This window comes from Centruroides vittatus, unplaced genomic scaffold, assembly GCF_030686945.1.
Source record: "Centruroides vittatus isolate TY-2023 unplaced genomic scaffold, ASM3068694v2 contig_1146, whole genome shotgun sequence".
Classification (NCBI taxonomy): domain Eukaryota; kingdom Metazoa; phylum Arthropoda; class Arachnida; order Scorpiones; family Buthidae; genus Centruroides; species Centruroides vittatus.
Window position 1 is genome coordinate 146,172 of NW_027120736.1, and position 22,103 is coordinate 168,274.

Here is a 22,103-nt window from a genome sequence, read left to right on the forward strand (position 1 = left end):
CACCATTGAAATAAAGAACCCAACCGCTAATGAGGATCCGAATGGTGTGATGAATATTGTGAAAACAAAGGAAGACGATAGACTTGAAAGGTTGGAAAAAATGGTGGGGTCGTTATGTAGTACTGTTAATGGTTTGGTCGAAAGACTGGGTGGAAATCTAGATAAAAATAAGGATAGCCCGAACCGATCTGTCCTAAAAAGGTGTTACATTTGTGGGAATCCTCGCCACCTGGCCCGCCAGTGCCCTCAACGGAATATAAATGATTTAAACTAATTACGGGGCGTGATGATAGCCAGTATCACGTCCCATGCATCGAGCTAACCCTGGCCCCTAATGTGTTCTTCTCTAAAAAGGGCCTTCCCCTCATTCTTGGTGATGCTTATGGTACCAGTATCAAGTTTCTGGTCGATACGGGTGCGGAAAGGTCCGTGCTAAGCCTGAAGATCGCTCAGAGCGAGATATGGAGTAGGGGACCGAACGGTGCACTTCACAGGAGTTGGAAACGACTACGAGGAATCGGTGGGGAGGTTATCGAATGCGAATGGGAGTCTAATATCAAGATCGAAAGAGGAGGGAGAACTCAAAATGTTCAAATGACTTGCATGCACTTGCCATCCGAAGTCGAATACGAAGGAGTATTGGGTATGGATGTGTTAAACAGGTTCCCGGAAGTATTAATTGAAACAGGTGAGAATGTAACATCTTGGAATAGAACCGAAATTGATGACTTTTATCAGTGTTGTGGATTCAGAAGGGAGGAATCCGATAATACGATGGAGGTTAATTTATCCCATTTGAAAGACTACGAAAAAAAGGAAGTGGAGCGTATCTTTAATGAACACCCCGGATGTTTCGCACGGAAAATAGAAGATTTGACCGGTACTAAGGAATTTCTTCATACACCTATCATTAAAAGTAACCAAATAATTAATACAAAACAATATAGAATACCGCAATGTTATTTGAGTGAACTAAAGAAAATGATAGTTTCATATCTGAAGGCGGGGATTTGCGAGGAGAGTACTTCTGAATGGAATTCCCCCCTTCACATTGTCCCGAAGGAGTCCGGCGAGTTAAGGGTTACTCTCGATCTACGAAGAATTAACGAAGTAACCCAGTCCCAGGAGTTCCCTCTAGCCCGTGTGGATGAGATCTTAACGAAGTTTCAGGGAAGCAAATTCTTCTCGGTAATCGACCTAAAGTCTGGATATTTCCAGATACCCATACATGAATCAACACGTCATTTCTTTGCTTTCTCTACTCCTTGGGGAAAATTCCAGATGTGCCGCCTCCCGCAAGGTGGAAAGAATAGCGGGAGGTATTTTCAATACGCCATGTCTAGGCTGTTGGGGAGATTCATAGATATCAATTGTTTCGTCTTTCAAGACGATATTGTGTTGTTCTCCCAATCCTTTGAAGATCACGTGAAACTCCTAAGGGAGGTAATCTCTATATTAGACAAAGCCAACTTGAAATTGCACCCAAAAAAATCGAAATTCATGGTGAAAGAAGTGCGGTATCTGGGACACATCATCGATAGTAAGGGGATACGACCTGATCCCTGCAACGTGGATGCGATTAAAGAAGTCCAACCCCCGCGTAATGTGAAAGACGTCAGGAGTTTCCTCGGAATGGTGGGATTCTTCCGCAACTTTATCCCAAACTTTGCCGAGATTGCTCTTCCTCTTACATATCTGACTAAAAAATATGTAAAGTTCTTATGGGACGACCAGTGCCAATCAAGCTTCGAAAAATTTAAAGAACTATTATCTAAACCCCCTGTGCTATCTCATCCCGACTTTAAAATACCTTTTTTCATGCACTCGGACGCTTCAGATACCTGGGCTGGTGCGGTCTTAGAACAGGAAAGCGAAGGGAAACTCATTCCCATTGGCTACTTTAGTAGGAAGTTCCGTGGGCCCGAACTAAAATATTCCACTATCGAGAAGGAATGCTACTCAATAATCTTAGCCCTCCGCCACTTTAAACATCTTATTCTTGGTCAGAAGGTCACTGTGCTTTCCGACCACAAACCTTTAACCTTTGTGAAAAATATGAAAAATCACAATAACCGCCTCATGAGATGGGCCGTAGAATTATCTAATTTTGATTTGGTCATTACGCATGTTCAAGGGAAGAGTAACCCAGTGGCTGATTTATTGTCTCGACCACATGGTAGTAGAGAAGAAGCCCCCTCAAACAGCGATGTCATTAATTGCATCAGTGAAGAGTTGTGGAAAAAGGTAAAGAAGTCCCAGATTGGGGACAGAATTTTTGGTCCAATGAGAAATCATTTAATTAAATTCCCACCCTCTTACAATGATTACCCGAGTAGTGGCATACTTCCTGAGTATCAAGTAGATGGTGATGTATTAGTCCACGTACGACCGGGACGGTTTGGAATACGTCAATGGAGGCGTGTTTGTGTAGGGGAAACAGCAATTAATGACGTAATTAAAGCATTCCATGAATCACCATTAGCCGGACACTACGGCAAAGAAAAAACGTGTGACCTGATCAACCGTTACTACTACTTCAAGAAGATGAAAAAACTCGTCGATAGATTCGTGAAGTTCTGCAAAGTTTGCCAACAACATAACTTACATCAAGGAAGAGCCCCCTTTCAAGAAACGGAAGTCGCTAATTATCCGTTTCAAAAGGTGTCAATCGACATAATTGGCCCTTTAAATCAAACACATAAGGGTAATCGTTATATTCTCACCATAATTGACATGTTTACTCGATACACAGAAGCCGTCCCTTTAAGGGACCAATCTGCGGCCTCTGTAGCCAATGTGTTTTTCGAAAGGATAGTCTGCAGATATGGCAGTCCCGAGATCATCATCTCTGACCGGGGCACGAATTTTACGTCCTCCATCTTTAATGAAATGTGCAACATCCTTACCGTCAAGCACAATGTTACGACATCATATCGCCCTTGTTCGAACTCAGTTTGTGAACGTGTGAACAAATCCATCAGTAACCTTTTGGCCAGAATATCAGGCGGCAGCAACAACAATTGGGATACCTTCTTACAGACTGCTGTGTTCGCTTATAATAATGCTACACACTCCTCTACTAGTGAGTCACCTTCATTTCTTCTTTACGGATTTGATCCTAAATTCCCTCATGCGTTCCCTGTTGAACAGACAAATGACTACCCGGGTATTCGGGAGTATCGTGATTTCCTTATGGATAAGCTACGATGCATCCGTGAATCGGCATACGAATTAAGTCGCAACCGTAACAAACTTAACCGTAACCGCATCAACACAGGGAGGAAGGTGAGGAGCTTTGAGGTAGGGCAGAAAGTTTGGATGTTAAGGAAAGGGAAGAAGCAAGGCAAGTTTTCTCCAAAATATTTAGGTCCTTTCCGTGTCTCTCGCCTCCTGGGGCCTGTTAACGCGGAAATCGAAAATTGTAATAAAAAGGAAAAACTTGTTGTACACATAGACAGACTAAAACCGTGCTTCTCAAACTTCCGTGAGCCTAGACGGAAGCGTAACATCCCAATTGGACACGAAGGATCACAATCCGGAGAGATCGAGGAGATTGAAGAGGAAGAAGACATCCCTCACCTACCCACTGCGCAACGGGCGAGCTACAATAGGTATAATCAACATAACCAGCAGCATCAAGGAGACCGCAAGGATTCGGGTAATGAGACCATGCTGGAACAGAGGGGTAATATCTCCCACCCGTATAACTTACGGGGGCAGAAAGTGGACTATCGCCGGCTTCACTTTGGAAGATGAACTGTAGTTCATCATCCATTAATGGTTGTGTATCTCCATATTAATGTTTCTGTTAATTGTTAATATGTCTTTTGGTGGGGACGTATGTGGCTTTATTAAACCTTATTTATTTTCTTTTCTTTACTTTCCTTATACTATCTTCCTGTAGTAACAATTTTACTTCCGTTTTCTATTTACTTAACCACGCGGTAGTTAGTCGACACATGTGGCCTGGACGGTAATAAAAACAAAAAGGGTGTGACACCGAGGGGTCGAGGGGTTACGTCAGAGGAGATAGGAGGACAGGAGCGAGAGGAAGGAAGATTTTTCGGAGAGAGAGAAAAACGGGACGAACAGAAACAAAGAAAGTTATTAAGGAACGGATCCGAGGTTTTTTTTTTCTTATTTATTACCGCCAGTCACCCCTTCGAACCAATTTTCAGTCTTATCATCTCTGTTTAATTCTCTTCCACCTTATCTTTCTCTAGGGCCCTGTACTTAGTTAAGCTAGATATAAGTTAGAATAAGTTCTTTGTCTTGTCGGCACGCGGGGACTAATTGATGACATTGTTACGCGCAGTCCCAAATGTATTTGTATTAGTAATTAGTAAGTGTGTGTAATCGTTTCTTTGTAAATTATTTATGTTCGCTGAAATTAATAAACCTCTTTTTTTTAATTCTATCAAAGCCGAGCGACTCTCAGGGTCTTGTTATTTCATATACTCGGCCAACAGACCCCTAATTCAAATTTGCCTAGACCCCATGAAACTAACATGCGTCTACGAATCCAGTTATATAAAACTGATTTTTACTCCCAACTTACAGAAAAGTTACATTAGGCTGAAAATGTGACTAACAGCTGAATCCACAACAAAAAGTTGTCCTAAATTAGCAAATTTGAAAATGTCTGTTGTTTCAATGGTGCGTAATAGGAGGACAAAGTTGACTATTTGTGCAATGGAGAAGAATGGAGTAATCATATCAAGGAATTTGCATTGTTCTTTATCTCAGAAACCACAAAACATTCAAATCTAATATTTTTCAGATCTTAGTTAAAGACTAACTCATCTTACTGTGAAGTTTGAATAAAAACCAGAAGAGGTGAAGCATCGAGGTTTGCACAGTTGCATTTTATATAACTCTAATTTTAATTCTTTTCTCTCAAATTTTCTTATTTAACTAATGCAATTCATAATTGAAGAATCCAGATTGAAAAATTGTCAATTCAGATTTTCTAAAAATTTATTTTTCTTATAAAAGTTGAAAAACTAATAAAATATCAAACATCATATTTTCTTGATTCTAATGCACAACATTTTTGAATTTTTCTGGTCTCGAAAATTGGGGTGTGCATTAGAATTGGGCACAAAGACAACTTAATGCGTCCTTCTTTGCATCATTTGTTCCTCACTCAATTCAGCAATTTGCATGTATTACATCATCAGTGTAGACATAATACACATTTCTCCAACTACTTCAACTTTGGTTTTGGAATGGTTTGGTGATCATTATTCTACAGCAAGCCGAGTGAACAATACGGAACAGACAAATCGCCTATAAAGCAATGTTTAAGCAGGGAGTTAGCCACTATGCTGAAGAACATGTATACAGATATTTTAGTATGACACTATGTATCTGGTAAATTTCATGCTTGTGCATATCAATATGAATTCTCAAAATGTTGATTATATATAATTTTGACTGAAATTTTGTATTGGTCTACGATCCTCTGTACCTGATAATGGAGTCAAAAATGAATACATTTGAAAATGTGGACATCATGAAAATAAAATACTTTTCAAAAATACATTTATTATTTATTTATTATTTACTGTTTAAATACATTAACTTTTTGTAGATGCATTTTTAGTGATCTTCTTTAACCATTGAGTCATGTATGATTATTGGTGACTTCATAGATGAGTTTCTTCCAGCAAGTTCTGCGTAGTGCCCAATCTTTCAGGCATTTGAGTTCCAGGCTGGTATCTGCTTTGATATCCATTTGATATTTATTATCCATCCACCTAGTACATCTCCTTCCCCTTTTCCTACGTTCCTCTACCATTCCCAGCATGATCTGTTTTTCCAGGGAGTCAGCACGAATGGTGTGACCAAAGAACTTTAAACCTCAAGCGTGCAATCATTGCCTCCAAGGATATTTGTGGTCAAATATTCTCTAGGACTACTTTATTAGTTTATTACTGTCCACAGGATTCTGAGGATCTGCTGCCAACATTTTTAGTGATACAGGGTATGTATTACATTTGCAAGCTAACTTTTTTTGGAGTTTTGACATCTCAAAAAGTGGATAAGCATTAGAATTGATAGTGCATTAGAACCAAGAAAACAAAGTATATTTTTTTCATTCATATACAATTAAACTCAAATTATTGATTATTGAACTATCCAGCATAAATTTTTTCAATGAAAATTTACCTTCTACAAATAATAAAATATAGATTTCAATATATAGTATGAAATTTTTTATCATTTTAAATAATATCAATCATGTGAAAAACTAATCAAAATATTTTATTTATATTATTCAATATTAAACAATTTTTTAAAATGAAATACAAGTTAGTCTTTTGAAATCAAATCCTATTATTAATATCACTTTATTGAATTTTTTTAAAAATCTTTCAATTATATTTTAAAGATATAATTGACCTAATTATTGTGATATTAAATTATTGATATCCAAAGACCTGAACAGGAATTATCCAAATACAAAAAAATAATCTTTGCCATTATAATTTATAATTTTTTTAAATGTATCAATTACATTTCAAAATGTCAAAAAGACTTCAAAATATTTTAAAATTTAAAATAAAAATTGAAAAGCTGATGATAAAAAGATTAAAAATAATATTTTTTTTAAAATTCTAAAGTGTGTATATTATATACATACATTAAACATTATAATTAATTGAATTAAACCATTGATAGAAGGGGAATATAATAATACATATAAGTTTAATTGTAGTATTAATTCACATTTTTATTTGCTGATTTTACCAGGAATTTTGTTTACATGATTCTGCATGAATTTTGGTATTTATACAAATGGAAAATAAGTCTGTTCATTAATCAAAAAAATTATTTTACTTCAAAATTAATAAAATTTATGGCTGTTTAATATCTGCCAACCATATTAAGTTTTTCCAGTTATTTTTAAATTAAATTTTAAAATATTTAATAATTAAAATAATAATTTAGGAACAAGTTATTGTATTAACCATATGAAAAAGCAACGTGATTAGTTTAGCGGCAAAGCAAGTTTTTAAAGCGACGACTTAAAAAAAATTTTTTTTCTAACATCCTTGAACTTCTATAAACATTTAAATTCCAGAATTTTCTTTTAATTAAAATGAACAATTTTAATAATTTTAAATCGTAATTTTTTGCCGTAAGTCTATATATCTGTAGAATCGATTGATTGATTAACGATCGATCAGTGGTTCGATCAAAGGCGGTATTTGCATAAATATCTTTATAATCGTACTAAAAATAAATTCAATAAATTTTTATAATTTTATAAGTAAATTAATATAAATAATAATCGATTTGATAATAATTTTTAAATTTTAAATCCCGACATTTATAATTGTTTACCTTTTATCCCCTTCGCTCTTGAAAATCACTCGATCGCATCTGATCCGGTCACCTCTTAACCATTGGGATAAACACAATCGATCCATAATTTGATATTTCAAACGACATCTAGTGTTAAACATATTTCTACAAAAAAATAAATTAATAATAATAATAATAATAATAATAAAATATTTTAAAATACAATGTATATTTGTAAAAATGATAATTAGTAAAATCTAATTTTAAAAATATTAAATAAATAAATAACTGTATCGAAATAAACACAAAACATTTTTATTATAAAATCTGTGGTATTAGTAAAGTTTATAAACAAAATTATTTATATAAAACCTTATTTTATTATTTTTTTTTATATTGAATTTCTAATGATATCATCGTTATTTAATGACAACAATTTGAATAAATTATATAATGAGCTTATAAATATATTGTAAAACTATCATCTTGTTGAAGTTAATTTAGAATGTTCAGAGGTTTAAACAGATTTAATACATTTTAAAGTGCAAAAATTGATAAAAATCTGATCAATATCAATAAATAAAATTGTACTTTTGAATGTTTTTCCGAAAAAAAATTCAAAATTTTGCTTATAACTACATCTTTTTGGCTTACAACTAATTTTTTTTTTTTTTTTAATGTAGCATTGATCTGTGTAATACTACTACATTTAAAACATTTACCGTAGAATTTTAGCTCTTAAGATTATAAATAATTTAAATTCTTTTCTTTCAAATTGATGACGATTGTAAAAACATTTTTTTAAAATTTCATTTATACTATTTATCAATAATAAAATATTAATTTCGTTTTATTTTATTATCAATACTGATTTTTTCAATGTTAATTGACTTTAACTTATATAAATTGGAAATTATAAAAAAAAACTAGTTCTGTAGGTTGGATAAATAAAAAAATTACCTTGAAATTAATTATGTAATAACTGAAATGCAACGTAAAAAGTATTGTTAATTAAATTTATTTAAAATTTCGTATTTGAAAAAATTCAGTAAATTTATTTTAATATTTATGATGTATAACGGATGTCATAGAGCCGTTAAAATAGCAAAGGAAAAAAAAAAAAAAAAACTTGAAATTCCTTTGTTACGCGTGAAAAAATTTATTATTTTTAAATTAAAATGAATTGTTTTTAATATAGATTATTTAATTTTGATAAGAAAAACACGTTTCTTTACATTCTTAAAATATTTTAACTACACAAAGTACATTTTTCAAAGATTTACACAGAATATAATGTAAAAAACCAATTCGCTAACGCTGTCATACAATATAGGCTTACTGATATTGTGCAATATAGATTCTATTAATGCTCATAAACAGTTACATTTAATAAATAAAAGCCTAATCAGGAAATAACAGTACTGAAAAGAAAATCGTAATAATAATAAAAAAATTAAAAAAATCGCTAACGTTCAGAAAAAATGCGCGCGCACAATATTTATCATCATTTAATTAATTCGATTTAAAATATTATAATGAAATTAATCCTTCCAATTATCATTAAAATTATTCGAAAAAAATTACGAAGAGCGTTGGCGTAAAGGTTATTGAACTCCGCGTCACGATAAGGCACGGTGATCACGAGAAACACTACAACAGCACTAGGAGTTACGGAGGAACTACTAAGCATTAATTGAAAAAATAAAATATAGAAATTATAATAATTGAAAGTTTATTCGTATATTTGCCACACAATTGATTATACAAACGTTAAATTTTGTATGTATACAAATGCGATACGACGAAAAAAATTGGCGTAAGGAAACCAAAACCTTAGCGTACGACGTGTCGGTATACACGTCACAAGTTTAATCGCTAATCAGAGTTGCTTTTGTTTCTTGCAGTCTCCTCCCACCAGGTATCGAGAGGCGGGTGTCACAACATTTTGATATATTCGCAGTAAAAACGTTAAATTATGATTAATAATAAAGGTAAGTTATTTACAATATCGTCGCTTCCTCTGCGATTAATGGATCGGAAATTATTTGCATCGACTTTTCCTACATAATTGATTAATGTGAACTGTATTGCTCTGTTAAATCTGTCAGGAAGTAGTAAACATTCAAAAAGTGGTTGTCTATTACGTTATTGAAATCGATTAATTTTGACATTTTGACCACGTGTTTCTGTAATATATGCATATTTATGTACAGTATTTGTAATGCTTATAAGATTACTCAGAAAGCTTTGCTTCGTTTTTTAAAGGCTAAAAGTTCACTTACCTGTATTATGAATTGAACTGTGAAAAGACGTGAAATTTTTTATAATCGGGTTTTTATTCATTTTAGCATCAAAATTCTGTGTAGTTTGATTAAATGTCTTGAAAGGATGTATCGGTTGATAATGAAATGTTATCTGATATTTGTATTCATTAATTAAATATAAAACTTACATTTTTCTATTTATCAATATTCACGGACAGCTATAATAATTTGGATATTTATATTAAGTTACTTCAGTTTAAAATGTACTTTGAGGAAGTTTCAGAGGTGAGGATAATATTTTAGGCTAGAAACAATCATATCAGCATTGATTTTTATTAAAAAAAATAAATAAAAAATGATAGTGTTAGTTTATATTCTAACTCTATAGAAAAGTGATAAAAATTATCTCTGATTCACTTTGTTTTGTATCTTAAAAACTGATTATTATTATTATTAAATTACTAATATTGTTATTGTTATTATATATTAAGTTACAAATCATTTATTATAATAAATTTAAGTTACAATAGGTTTTATTATAGTGTAGTATAGTGAGAGCCTATGGTAAATAATTAATATATTCTGTAAATATGTGTAAATTTATATGTATTAAACATATAATTAATAAAGAATATTAACTTTAGTAAGAATATAGTTTGATTGTAGATTTTATTCATTTAATTTTAATAAATAATTTGTAAATATTGCAGATTATTTAGTTACATTTTTTATTTGTATACAGTATTAATATTTGATATATTTTTTGGTAATAAAAAAAATTTCTTTTTATACCGATAAACATAATATTCGAAAGTAGTTCTTGTAAATGATATTTTACAAATGATTTATCATGTGACAATTTTTACATTTAAGTTTTTATTTTGTATACAGTATTTACTTTATCTTTTATTTAATGATGCTTTATGATAAAACTTTATACTAATAAAATCTTGAATTTGACCCTGACATAGATAAGTGCAAAATACTCCTGAAATGTTAAATATTTGCCCTATTTTTTTGATAAGTTAATTGTTTTTTAAAAGACTGTTTAAAAATGAAAAATATTTGATAATTTTAATACATAGCAGAATTTTTCATTGTAATTATTAAGTTATTTTACTCCATAAACCAATCTTAAAAAGTATGTTATTTATATTAAAAATATTTATTGTCTAATTATTTTTAATATCATTCAATAATATAAATTATTAAGTTAACAAATATAAACAAATTATTGAGGGCTAAACTAATTTAAATAAATTTTAATAATTAAATAAATTAATACAAATTTTTATTATTAAATTGGACAATTTAATTTTTTTTTAGATATTTGTAATTGTATCTTATATCCATTTTAAGAAGAAAACTTTTATACATTTTCTTATTTTTTTATTAAATTATTGCATTTTATGATAATCATCAAGAAAATTAATATGGTAAATACAGTATCGGGCCAAATGTCTAGCAAGCTTGGTATCAGAAAGTGGTCCAGATTTCTGAATTTTCTAGTTATGTGGAAACAGGCTAAATATACATATATTTTTAAAATATAAAATAAACAATGGAAAATAAAGAACAAAACTGTATTTAGCACACTGTATGCCAGCAGACATACTGGAACTGGCATCATGCAGTGCATACATCACAGAAACCAAAACAAAGCAACTGCATGGCAAACTATAGCTCTACTCTAACCTTTCAAATTAAAAATAGCCAGTTTTCTGGTAATTCTGAAAGCTGGAGACTTGTATATAAATAAATAAATAAATAAAACAACATAAGTTTCATCAGTAAGTAATTTAGCAGGCTGATAATGGTAATTATGATACTATTTAATTTTCAGTTATTAAATAACAATACAGTAGACCCCCCTATAACACTGCAGAAAAATTGTGATTGTGTTCATATAACACGGTAAAAGAATGAGACAGATTGTCATGGCCAACTCGTGTCTTGACAGGATTGGTCGAATCTGGGCCAATAGTGGACGAGCAGCGGACCTACTTGACACTGATTGGATGACTGTTGTCCAGCGGCATGCGTATATACGCTCAGTTTAGGTGGAAAAGTTGTGTTTTCTTGTGGAGAAAAACATTTATTATTCAATGGCCATAAAAATTGTCATGAAGTGCCTTAAGCCTGATTACTAAAGAAAGTTATTTTAAATATAAGAAGTAAGTTAATTGCTTTGGAATGTGAACGGCTCATGTATTTGTAAAATCTTGGTGACTCGTACAACACGGAATGTATCTACCGTGTTATACGGGGGTCTACTGTATTACACTTTAAAACTTAATTTTGATGATAAACTTATACTGATTCCTTGTGCAAGAGCATATTAATTAAATCATTATAATGAACAGAAGAATGATTTATTGAATTGTTGCTACAAATTAATCATTTTCAAAACTTCTGGAATTCAGAATGTTTTACCAGAAATGCTTCAAACATTTTTGAATTAATCCATTTATCTTCAGGAAATCTTTGAAATTGATAATGTACCAGTATTAATTTTAATGTTCTCAAAAATGAGTATTTTTGTATTTAATTTAGTTTCAGTAAAACTTTTGAACAGTTTTTAAAATGGTTAATTAACTTAATAAATTTGCACTACAGCAGAAGAATTTCTGACATAGGTAAAAGTAATTTGACAAATTTGTTATATTTAGCTTTAAATAATTTAAACATGATAAATTAATTATAGTGTATTTATCTCTTCTCTTCTTTGAAACTGTGTTTGATGATTTGTTGGACTATGAACTCAAGGTTTTAATTTTAGTGTATTTATTTACAGTGAAATTTTGACTGACCAATAGGAAAATTATGAATGCATAAATTATCTGAATATTTGAATTAATAAAAAAATTTATCTACACAAAATATTTGATAAATTTAGTAAAAAATATTTTATTAAATTACTAATTGAATAAGTATATTTAACAGCTGTAATTTTTCGTATATAAACAAATAAAAGCTTACTGGAATTATTTCTATCTGATAAAACAACCTTTTTTTTTTAAATTATTTTCAACAGAGTACGATAGAGCAACCACCCTGGCATTGACTTCTCTTAGGAGCATTTGGTCTTCTTTATAGAGTTCATCTTCTAGTTGTGTAAGCCTGTGTAGTAACGAATTAAACTTCCGTCTTGTATTTCTTTGCTTTTTCGTATCAAGCTACCTGTAGGATGTAACGCGTTGTTACCCAAACTCAAACGTCTTTGTCTTAATAAGGCTATCAGAAATGCAAGACAGAAGTATTATGTAATTAAAAATAGTGCTGGAATGTAAAAAAAGGTTGTTGTTTTATCGGATTTTTCGTATATTTAAAAGTAGCCTACAAATTATAGTTTTTAAATATTTGCTCCACAGTTTAAGACGTTATCCTTGTTTGTGAGATCAGGATTTAAATCCTATTTCAGACATGGATATTTGTGTTGTGTTTTAATGGAAATTGCTGTTTGGGAAGTTATTATAACTGTAAAAGTATGTTCTATAGCGCTTAAGTAAACTAAAATAAATGGATAAGTAAATAAGTTATAAATATAACATATAAAATTCTTATAATGTAAATAAAATGTTAAAAACAACTTTTAAATTATTTCAGGAATCATGAAGAAGATGAAAAATGTGTAATTTTAAGAAATGTATATTTATCTGATTTGTATGGATTAAAATTTGTGAAAATATGGCAGAAGCATTTTCATCTGAAGTAATATCTAATGAAAAACCACATGTTGAGCAAGAAAGTGTTGAATTGCATTCAATTGGCAGTGAAGCTTCAACATTGCCAGCTGGTGATGGTGTTTCAGATCAAATACCTACAACTATCAAAAAATCTGATCATATGAATAATCTACCAAAAATTGTGAAGGAACGGGTAGTGTCTTTTTCAAAAAACATAGACAATGTTTGCATCTTTACTGGAGATAAATCAATAGAAGCTGATGATAAATCAGAAGATGTACCTATTTTAGAAAATGTTAGTATAAAATTAACTTTAATATGATCATATATTTGTAAATATTACATATTAAGTGCTTCACAAATCAGATAAACTTTTAACTTTTATATGACTAATATTTTTGAAAGTAAATTTTCTTATCATAATTTTCATATCATATATTGATTTAACTTGAAACACTATATAGTTTAATTTTAAATTCATTAAAGACTCACTGACATTTGAATTAAGTTTAAATTAATAAATGTCATTGAAATATGTGTTTTTTATTATGGAATTAAATATGCTTGGGCATCCACAGACAGAGGGCGACAAACATGATACTTGCCCTCTTTGGAATAGAACAGTGGTTTCCAATTAGTTTTTCCTGCATACCACTTCAAGAAAGAGCTCAAACTCGCGTACCCTTTTCGGGTAGGAAAAATTCAGCGAAAAAAACACGCTTGCGATAATCGCTATTGTTGATCGTGAGCATCTTTTTCACTATCAATTCTTTTCTCCCAATAATTTTTTTTTTTATTTCAAGAAAAAGATCGATTCTAGCCTGATTTAGAAGCGAGATGTTGCAACTGATTATTAAACCCAGTGAAGTCTCATTATACTCTGCGAGAAGTTGCATTGTTGTACGCGAGAAATAACAGCGACAAAAATTTTCAAAATTAATTTTGCGAACACAAATTGTGTTAATTGTATAATTTTTGTTTCTTGTGTAAGAATTTCATTTAGGTATTGTCACAAATGCATTTTTTTGATGAAATTTCGAGAATATTTTTAGTTATAAATAAACGAATTTGTGCATTCAACATCATGTTGTAAATTGCCGAATTTTTGATGGTCTACCCATTATTTTTTTGATTGTTTCATCTCATGCATTTAAATTTTAAATCAACCAATTTTAGATTGCCACGCGTACCCCTTTATGCAATTTCGTGTACCACTAATTGGGAACCATGGGAATAGAGTAAAATATTCCAGAAATTATAACTCAATCCCTTTTAGGATTGAGTTATGAAACCTTACACCCTCAACCATGGAACACTTTGATATAGTACTGTATTCTATATCTACTAGTGGGAAAAAACCCCCAAAAAAACTAAATAATTAAATAAAAATTTATTTATGTAATTATTTGTCTCCAAGCTTTGCTTCTCCTGGGAAATTTTCTGCAGATGTCTGTGTAAATATGCTAATCATTAGTTTTAAATTTTTCTCAGGTGTTAGGTTGCAACATAGAGTTAACATTACTTTGTTTATATCTGTTTTCAATCAATGTTACAAAACAGATATTGTTTGTTTATATAATAATAGAAAAGTATTAAAATAAACAAAATTAGCAAATGAAATGGGTCAGGTACAAAATCAGTTTGAATTTAATAATAAAATTATTTATATTAAAAAATGTTATTAAATGAATTTTTCATGGCAGATAATCATAAACTCACTTAAATAAAGACTTAGTATAATTACCATATTTTATGGACTGTAAGACGCACTTTTTTCTTCGAAAAATTGCTTCCAAAATTAAGGTGCATCTTAGGTATTTTTTTAAAAAATTGCTTAAAAATTAAGGTGCGTCTTATAGCTATTTTTTTTAAAAATTGCTTAAAAATTAAGGTGCGTCTTATAGTCCATAGCGTCTTATAGTCCGTAAAATGCGGTACTTTTTTTACATGATAAGATCTACAGATAATCTATTTTTTAAAGTTAGAGAATTTCTGAATCACAAATTTATAACAGAGTACATTTTCAGTATTAGTTGTGAACAAATGGCCAGTTTTCTAATAACTGATAAAAAGTTTAAATCTTGGTTATATTTCTCTGTTTTATTTTTGAATACTTTGTACTGCATGTAAAGTTTTTTTTTATGGTGTTTGGATTTCATTGAATAAATGATTTAATTTTTAAAATAACTACTAACTTTGTATTTCTAAAAGAAAAATAATATAAATCTATTAATTTTATTACTACTTTCAACCTTTGATTTCCAAATGTAATTCTCAGAAATTGCTCTTTACATTCTTTACTTTAGAAATATAATTGCTTAAAAAGTAATTATGTTTCTAAAGATTTATAAATTATTGAATGAGAATTTTGAAATGTAATATTTTTTTTTTTATAATTTGAAAGTAAAATTACAGAATTGCTTTTTTTAATGTAAATTTTAACATTAAAAAATTAGGTGTATTATGTTTGTTTATTGTTATGTTTTGTTATTTTGTTATGTTTTATAATTTGAAATTTTAAAATTAATATTAAAATCATATATATTAAATTTTTGTTACTTCAATAAAATCATTTTTTAGATAAATATGTAAAATGTTAAGAGAATAGCTGTAACAGAAACCATGTTTGCGTCAAGTTGAGATGCACTTATTCTGGAAAAATGATGGTTCTTAAAACTATTTTTTATTTTAAAAAAATCATAAAACAAAAGAATAAAAATTGCTTTATATTTGGGGTGGCTTAAGCAAATTTTTATTAAATGAAGTTGTGATGTTCAATATGACTAATACGTCAGTATTTCAATAGTCTCGATTAGGAAGTGGCAGAAGAATATAATGAAGTATTAGTCATATTAGACATTACAACTTTACTTGATAAAAATATTTATTTATTTATTTATTTATTTTTGTTGTAAATAAATTCATAAGAGTTGAGTGTAGTTTAAATTAGAATATTTTCATAAAGAATTTTTGGTTAATGTTACCCTTGGTGCCAAGATGGCGGCTTGTCTCTGATTCCAGCAAGGAAACAGTGGGACGCACGTTCTAACCTAACCTAACCTAACCTATTCTAATAATTTGGTTGCTAATAATTATGGTAATTTATTAGAATAGGTTAGGTTAGGTTAGAACATGCGTCCCACTGTTTCCTTGCTGGAATCAGAGACGAGCCGCCATCTTGGCACCAAGGGTAACATTAACAAAATTTTTTAGATCAAATAATAAAGACTTTTTTTTTCTATTTTAGAATTTAATTCTAGCTTCAACTTTAGTTGTTGATGCAAAAAATGGTCGTCATTCAGATTTTGAAATGAATGATAAAAGTGTGAGGTAAATACTTTTATTTAAACTTAAAATATTTTTTAAATTTTAATATTAATCATATCTATATAAGAATTTTATAAACAAAACAATTTCTAAATTACTGTATTTTTTTTTATCTGTCTAAATTTTTCAGAATGTATATAATATATCATCATAGTGGTCTTAGATACCTACTTTACTTTTTCATCTTATTACATCATTTTGTAGCTGTATTTGAAAAACCTGCTTTCAAAAGCTGGGAACTTCCATATTGGGTAGATAACTCATTAAATTTTTAAAAAAATTTGTGAAATTATAAATTAATGCAGTAAAAATATTGACGTTTATTTAACAACAGATGACAAAATAATTCTTTCTTCCATTTACAGGTTACAATGGCACTTGAGTTAGCATGTCTTTCATTTTACGTATTTCGTCTTCTGCATTTAGCTTCATTTCTTCCTCTTGAGAAATTTTGGCGTGATAAGAAGAATCTTCTTATTTTATCTGCAATACTATTAACAGGTATAGATATGATCTGTTATGCTGTACTAGTGAATGCTGGACATTCCGATATTTCGGTTCGATGGTCGAGACCACTTCGTCCTATTTTTATAATTAACTTCAGTGAAAATAAACAGGTAAAGTCTTTTATTTTAGTTAGTTGAATTTAAAAAATCAGATATTTCTAAGATTTATTTTATATTTAAAAAATAAATCTGTATTGCATAAATTTCTTTATTTAAGTATCTTTTATTCAGACTCCAATTTTTTTTTTATTAGAATATAAAAATTATATTTAATCTTATGCTTTATAATAAAATTTGTTAAGAATTAATTGATGAAACTTTAAAGGTTTATGCTTTAGTTTTGGAATTATTTTGGAATTTCTAAATTAAAATTCTTATAGTTGAATTCTGCTGTATGATTTTCTTAAGATACAAATTAATACATAGTTTAGAAAAAACATTATTATGTAACCTAGTGTATTATTCTGTATTAAAATGTGATTGAAGACACCATTTTAATGAACTGCTTTTCTAACTCAGTATTACAATTCTTAATATTCTTAAAAATGAAGCCTTTTTATTTTACTTTTATATTTTTTAGAAGTCTTAAAATTTAATTTAAGTACTTTTAAGGATCAAAAGTTTTTTACATTATTTTTATATCTTTTAATCAATAAAGCAAATTATTAGAAAGCACCAGACTTTTAAAAAAAATGCATCATTCAGGGCCAATTACAAATAATACTTTGCTAAAAAATGATTTTCTCACTGAAAATAATTAAAAATGACTTAATAATTGGTTGTAAAGTTCATAAAAAAAAATTACAAGATTATCTAATAAAAAGATTGTTTTAGTCTCCCAGGAAATATGAACTTTAGAAAAAGAAAATGCTATTAAATCTAAATATTTACTGCTTTACTCTTAAAAAAGAATTTTAGTTAAAAGAAAAGAATATTTGCTTCTCCATCTTTGCTGCATGAAGCTCTTAGCATAGAATTGTTTGCTAATGTTCTTTTGTGTAAATGTTGTATTCTTCATTTGAATCATTGTTAAAAATTATGCCAGAAGATCTTTTAAAAATATACACACGAAGAGTCCTAACTTTGTTCAGCACCAAAAATAACAGTTAGTGATGATGAGACCTGCACTAAGTGAGATAGTCTTGTACTGTATCTATAATAATTTAGATATAGTTTTAAGCTATAATGAAATTTAAAATAAGCTATTTTATATACAGTGTTTCTCTTAACAAAAAATTACAGATGCTTATATAAGTAATCATTAATCCCAAATTATCAATTTTAATCCAATATCTACTTGTTGGATTTGTTCAGCGACGTTTTGGCTTTAGTTAAATTAATAGTCCCAAATATTAATGATAAATTCAGACAAGTATTATTTGGATTATTATAGAGATATATATTAGCTTCTGATAAGTAAATAGATAATAAACAATTATTAAAAAAGTAAAGATAAGAACTGATAAGTAACAATTCTTTATTTCTCTTAAGTAAACATAAAAGTTCAAAATGAATTATGAATTATCAAAATTAATTTGCTTAAATTAAATAAAAGAGATAATTCTTATTTTTTTTAGCTATTTAATAATTGTTTTTATTAAATAACTAATAATAATTATTACATTTTATTTTACTTGTACATGAATTGATGACTGATTTAGCTCAGTATTTTCTCACAATTTTATGCTTATAAAATATTTAAAAAAAAAAAAAAAATATGTATATATATATATATATCATTTTTCATTTGTAATAATAAATTTAAAGCGTGAGGCAAAAATAAGTTAATCAAAGAATGAAGCTGGATTTATTATCAAGTTACATTTTAGCTAATTAAATACTATTTAGATATTATAGATTTGAAATTTCTTTTTAATTTAAGTGTTCATTTGTTAATTTATGCCTGCTTTGAATCCATTTACATTAAATATTTACATTTATGGCAAAGCTCTGTAATAGATAATTTAATAAAAATTGAAGTTTTAAAATTATTTTATATTCAATAAAAGAAAGTTGAAATTACTGAGTAAATTTGAAAATCTTTAAACAAATTAAGAAAGAGAATTAATATTTTTAATATCCATAAAGTTATGTTAAATTATAAGGATAATAAATTTTATTAAGATTTCAAATAAATTTTATTTTTATTAAAATTTATTTTAGGTGAGAAGAGCATTTCGGAATATTAGGAGGACATTGCCCGATATTCTGAATGTTTTGATCCTGTTCTTTTTAAGTATAGGATTATTTTCACTTATGGCTCAGAAATTATTTAAAAAAAGGTAATAATTATGAAGAATTTTATCAAGCTTTATTATTATTAGAATAATACTTTAATTTTAGGAATGTAGAATGTAATGTTTTACTTATGTAATCAGATATTTTAAATTGAGATTATATTACAGTAACAATAACATTTGAAATTTAGTAATAAATGAAGAGTAATTTTATATTAGATGCAAAGTTTATTTTATAAAATGAAAAATTCAAATATTTTATAATTATGAACTATAAGAATGTTTTAAATGTTACTATTAATGCTAATATTTATGTTTAATAAACCTTTCATAATAATCATTAGAAATGTATTCATTTTTTAACCTTCCAGCAGGCACACTGTTGTAAATTTTAAGACAAATGATTTTTTGGAAATGAAATAAACTTTTTAGTTATTTTATAAGGGGCAATAGTACATACTTATTCCTTCATTGACTCCTTTTTTATTTGAATAATGGGTTTAATTAGCTAATGTCATGCTTGACTTCATTTCAGTTATTTATCTTTTACTTTCCCAGTTCTGTTATATATAACAGAGGGAAAGTATGGTCAAGAAATGACCCCCGAAGATTTTTCCATTTTTGGACTTGGGACCTTAAAATGTCAAGACATTCAAAAAAATTTGGGGATTTTTCTGTGTGCATGGATGTTTGTGTGTACGCCTGTGGTACAATTTTGTTTGCCCTCTTTGAAGCTTAATAACTCCTGTTCTTTTTGTTGAAAATTTCTGAATTTTGCAGGGAGGTTTATTAGGGGATAGATGCTATTAAATTTTGGTGATGTAAGGTCTAGGGGCGAGGAGATAGTGGAGGTCATGTGTATCTCCAGTTGGGTCAGACTTAATGAGGATTTTACTCATTATTAGCATTTCCAATTTTTTATAAAACCCATCCCTACCTCCCCTCAAAATTAAGCTTTTTGCCATTTTATAATAGTTAAAAATATAAAAAGTTTTTTAATAAAGTATCATAACAGATGGTGATACCAAATGTTGCTGGGAAAGTTAAGCAACTCATTGCTGGATATTTTTGTTAAGCAGTACATTCAACATCAATAAAATCCAGCAAAATTTAACAAAAATTTAATAACAAACATACTTTTTCAATTGCATTTAGCAGTCATTTGAAGGTTCTTGAATGTTCTAAAATAGAACATTATTTTGAATATATAAAAATTTTTAAAATTAGGATAGGAATCTGATTGAATAGGAAAAATATTTTATGTTTATAAGATAATTCTGAAATATATATTTTTGATACATTATTATATGTGTAATAATTAATAATCTTGTTTAGGTATGTATATTATTATGTATGTAATTAATATGAATATTAATTAATAATCTTTACATTAAGTTGCTGACAATTATAGTATTTTTTTAGCATTAATTAGAATTAATTTAACATTGTTATTGTTAATAATAATAATAATAATAATAATAATAATTTCTTTTTGATAGAGATCTGACATTTCCTGATGGAAGTCCATATTTTACGAATTATCTAGATACATTTTTTGATCTATATGTACTCGTAACAACTGCTAATAATCCAGATATAATGTAAGTAAATTTTAAGTTAAGAATAATAATTTGAAAAAAAAAATTAAATATAGCTTATTCTACAGAATGTCCCAAATAAAATTGCCCCTACTCATTGGAAATGATACAAATGAATTTAGGCAAAGGACTCATTACAAATTTTATTTGAACATTTGTAAACTTCTGTAGTTTAAATAAAGATGCTGAAAATGGTGTCTTTGTGCATCTATGTACCTTTGTATACACACAATCATGTTCAGACTGACCTACCTGAAAATATTGATGTCAATAGCTTCAGTGCTTCTGCAAAAGCTTCCCTTCAGTTTATGTATAGTTCTGGGATTGATCTCGTACACTTTTCCCTTTAAATATCCCTTAAACAATTTACATCACTAATGTTTTATCATCTTAATCAGGCCATCCTATAAGTGTGCCATAAATGGGACACACTATAACAGTATATCACTGATTTTATGTATTTATTTTAACATTGTTTACTCAGTTTAAGTGAATATGTATTTATATTCTTTTTAAATAAATGAATTATAAGAAAATATGAATTAAAGAATTAACACGTTATAAAAATTTTGTAGCTATGCCTAATTGATTTTTAAATTTTCATTTTCAGGATGCCAGCTTATGATGAGAATCATTTTTCTGCATTTTTCTTCCTTGCATATTTAGTCATCTGTTTATACATATTTATGAATATCTTTCTGGCAGTCGTATATAATAATTATAGGAAACATTTAAAGGTAAAATTTTACATAAAATTACATAATGATACTATACATAATTATATTTAATTTCATATGGCATAACATATTGAAACATTCATTGTTAAGTAAATGATAAATTATATGGTATGAATTTATTTTCTTTAATGTTTTTATAATCTATAAACACATAAATAAGTTTTGCATTAATTTTTTGATTTACTGCTAATTTACATTTGATTTACTGCTAATCTACATTTGAAAATTTATTTACTTTGTTTTCTATGAAGTTAGACCTGAAAAATAAATCATTATCATCATCATCAAATCTTAAGTCAACGAGTTTTATTACAGGATGTTACAGTATTACTAGAATGTAACAAATGTAACGTCTACCAAACTAGTTCTTGAACTCTTTGACATCTAAAACATTCTCTGGAAATATGTCAGAGAGGTTACGTGTCTGACATTTCTAG

General features: G+C 28.6%; 2 protein-coding genes across 4 annotated transcripts in view; one reads left to right on the plus strand and one right to left on the minus strand.

Annotated features, from left to right (window-relative positions):
* The window catches only part of LOC136978336 (arginase-1-like), a 62,022-nt gene extending 54,550 nt beyond the window's left edge, over nt 1-7,472 (minus strand). Inside the window, exon 1 of one of the 2 annotated variants that reach the window (XM_067274046.1) lies at nt 7,351-7,467. The gene's annotated coding sequence lies outside the window, so the exon portion shown is untranslated. Of the gene's footprint in view, nt 1-7,350 lie in introns of both variants that reach the window. The other variant, XM_067274053.1, reaches the window with a different exon arrangement.
* A 1,686-nt stretch (nt 7,473-9,158) lies between these two features.
* LOC136978359 (two pore calcium channel protein 1-like) overlaps nt 9,159-22,103 on the plus strand; it is a 40,192-nt gene continuing 27,247 nt past the window's right edge. Inside the window, exons 1-8 of one of the 2 annotated variants that reach the window (XM_067274063.1) lie at nt 9,159-9,302; nt 13,182-13,556; nt 16,509-16,591; nt 16,719-16,839; nt 16,954-17,205; nt 19,258-19,376; nt 20,831-20,932; nt 21,540-21,666. In XM_067274063.1, coding sequence (XP_067130164.1) covers nt 13,263-13,556; nt 16,509-16,591; nt 16,719-16,839; nt 16,954-17,205; nt 19,258-19,376; nt 20,831-20,932; nt 21,540-21,666 — 1,098 coding nt within the window. In that variant the 5' untranslated portion in view covers nt 9,159-9,302; nt 13,182-13,262. Of the gene's footprint in view, nt 9,303-9,668; nt 9,861-13,181; nt 13,557-16,508; nt 16,592-16,718; nt 16,840-16,953; nt 17,206-19,257; nt 19,377-20,830; nt 20,933-21,539; nt 21,667-22,103 lie in introns of those variants that run through there. The other variant, XM_067274065.1, reaches the window with a different exon arrangement.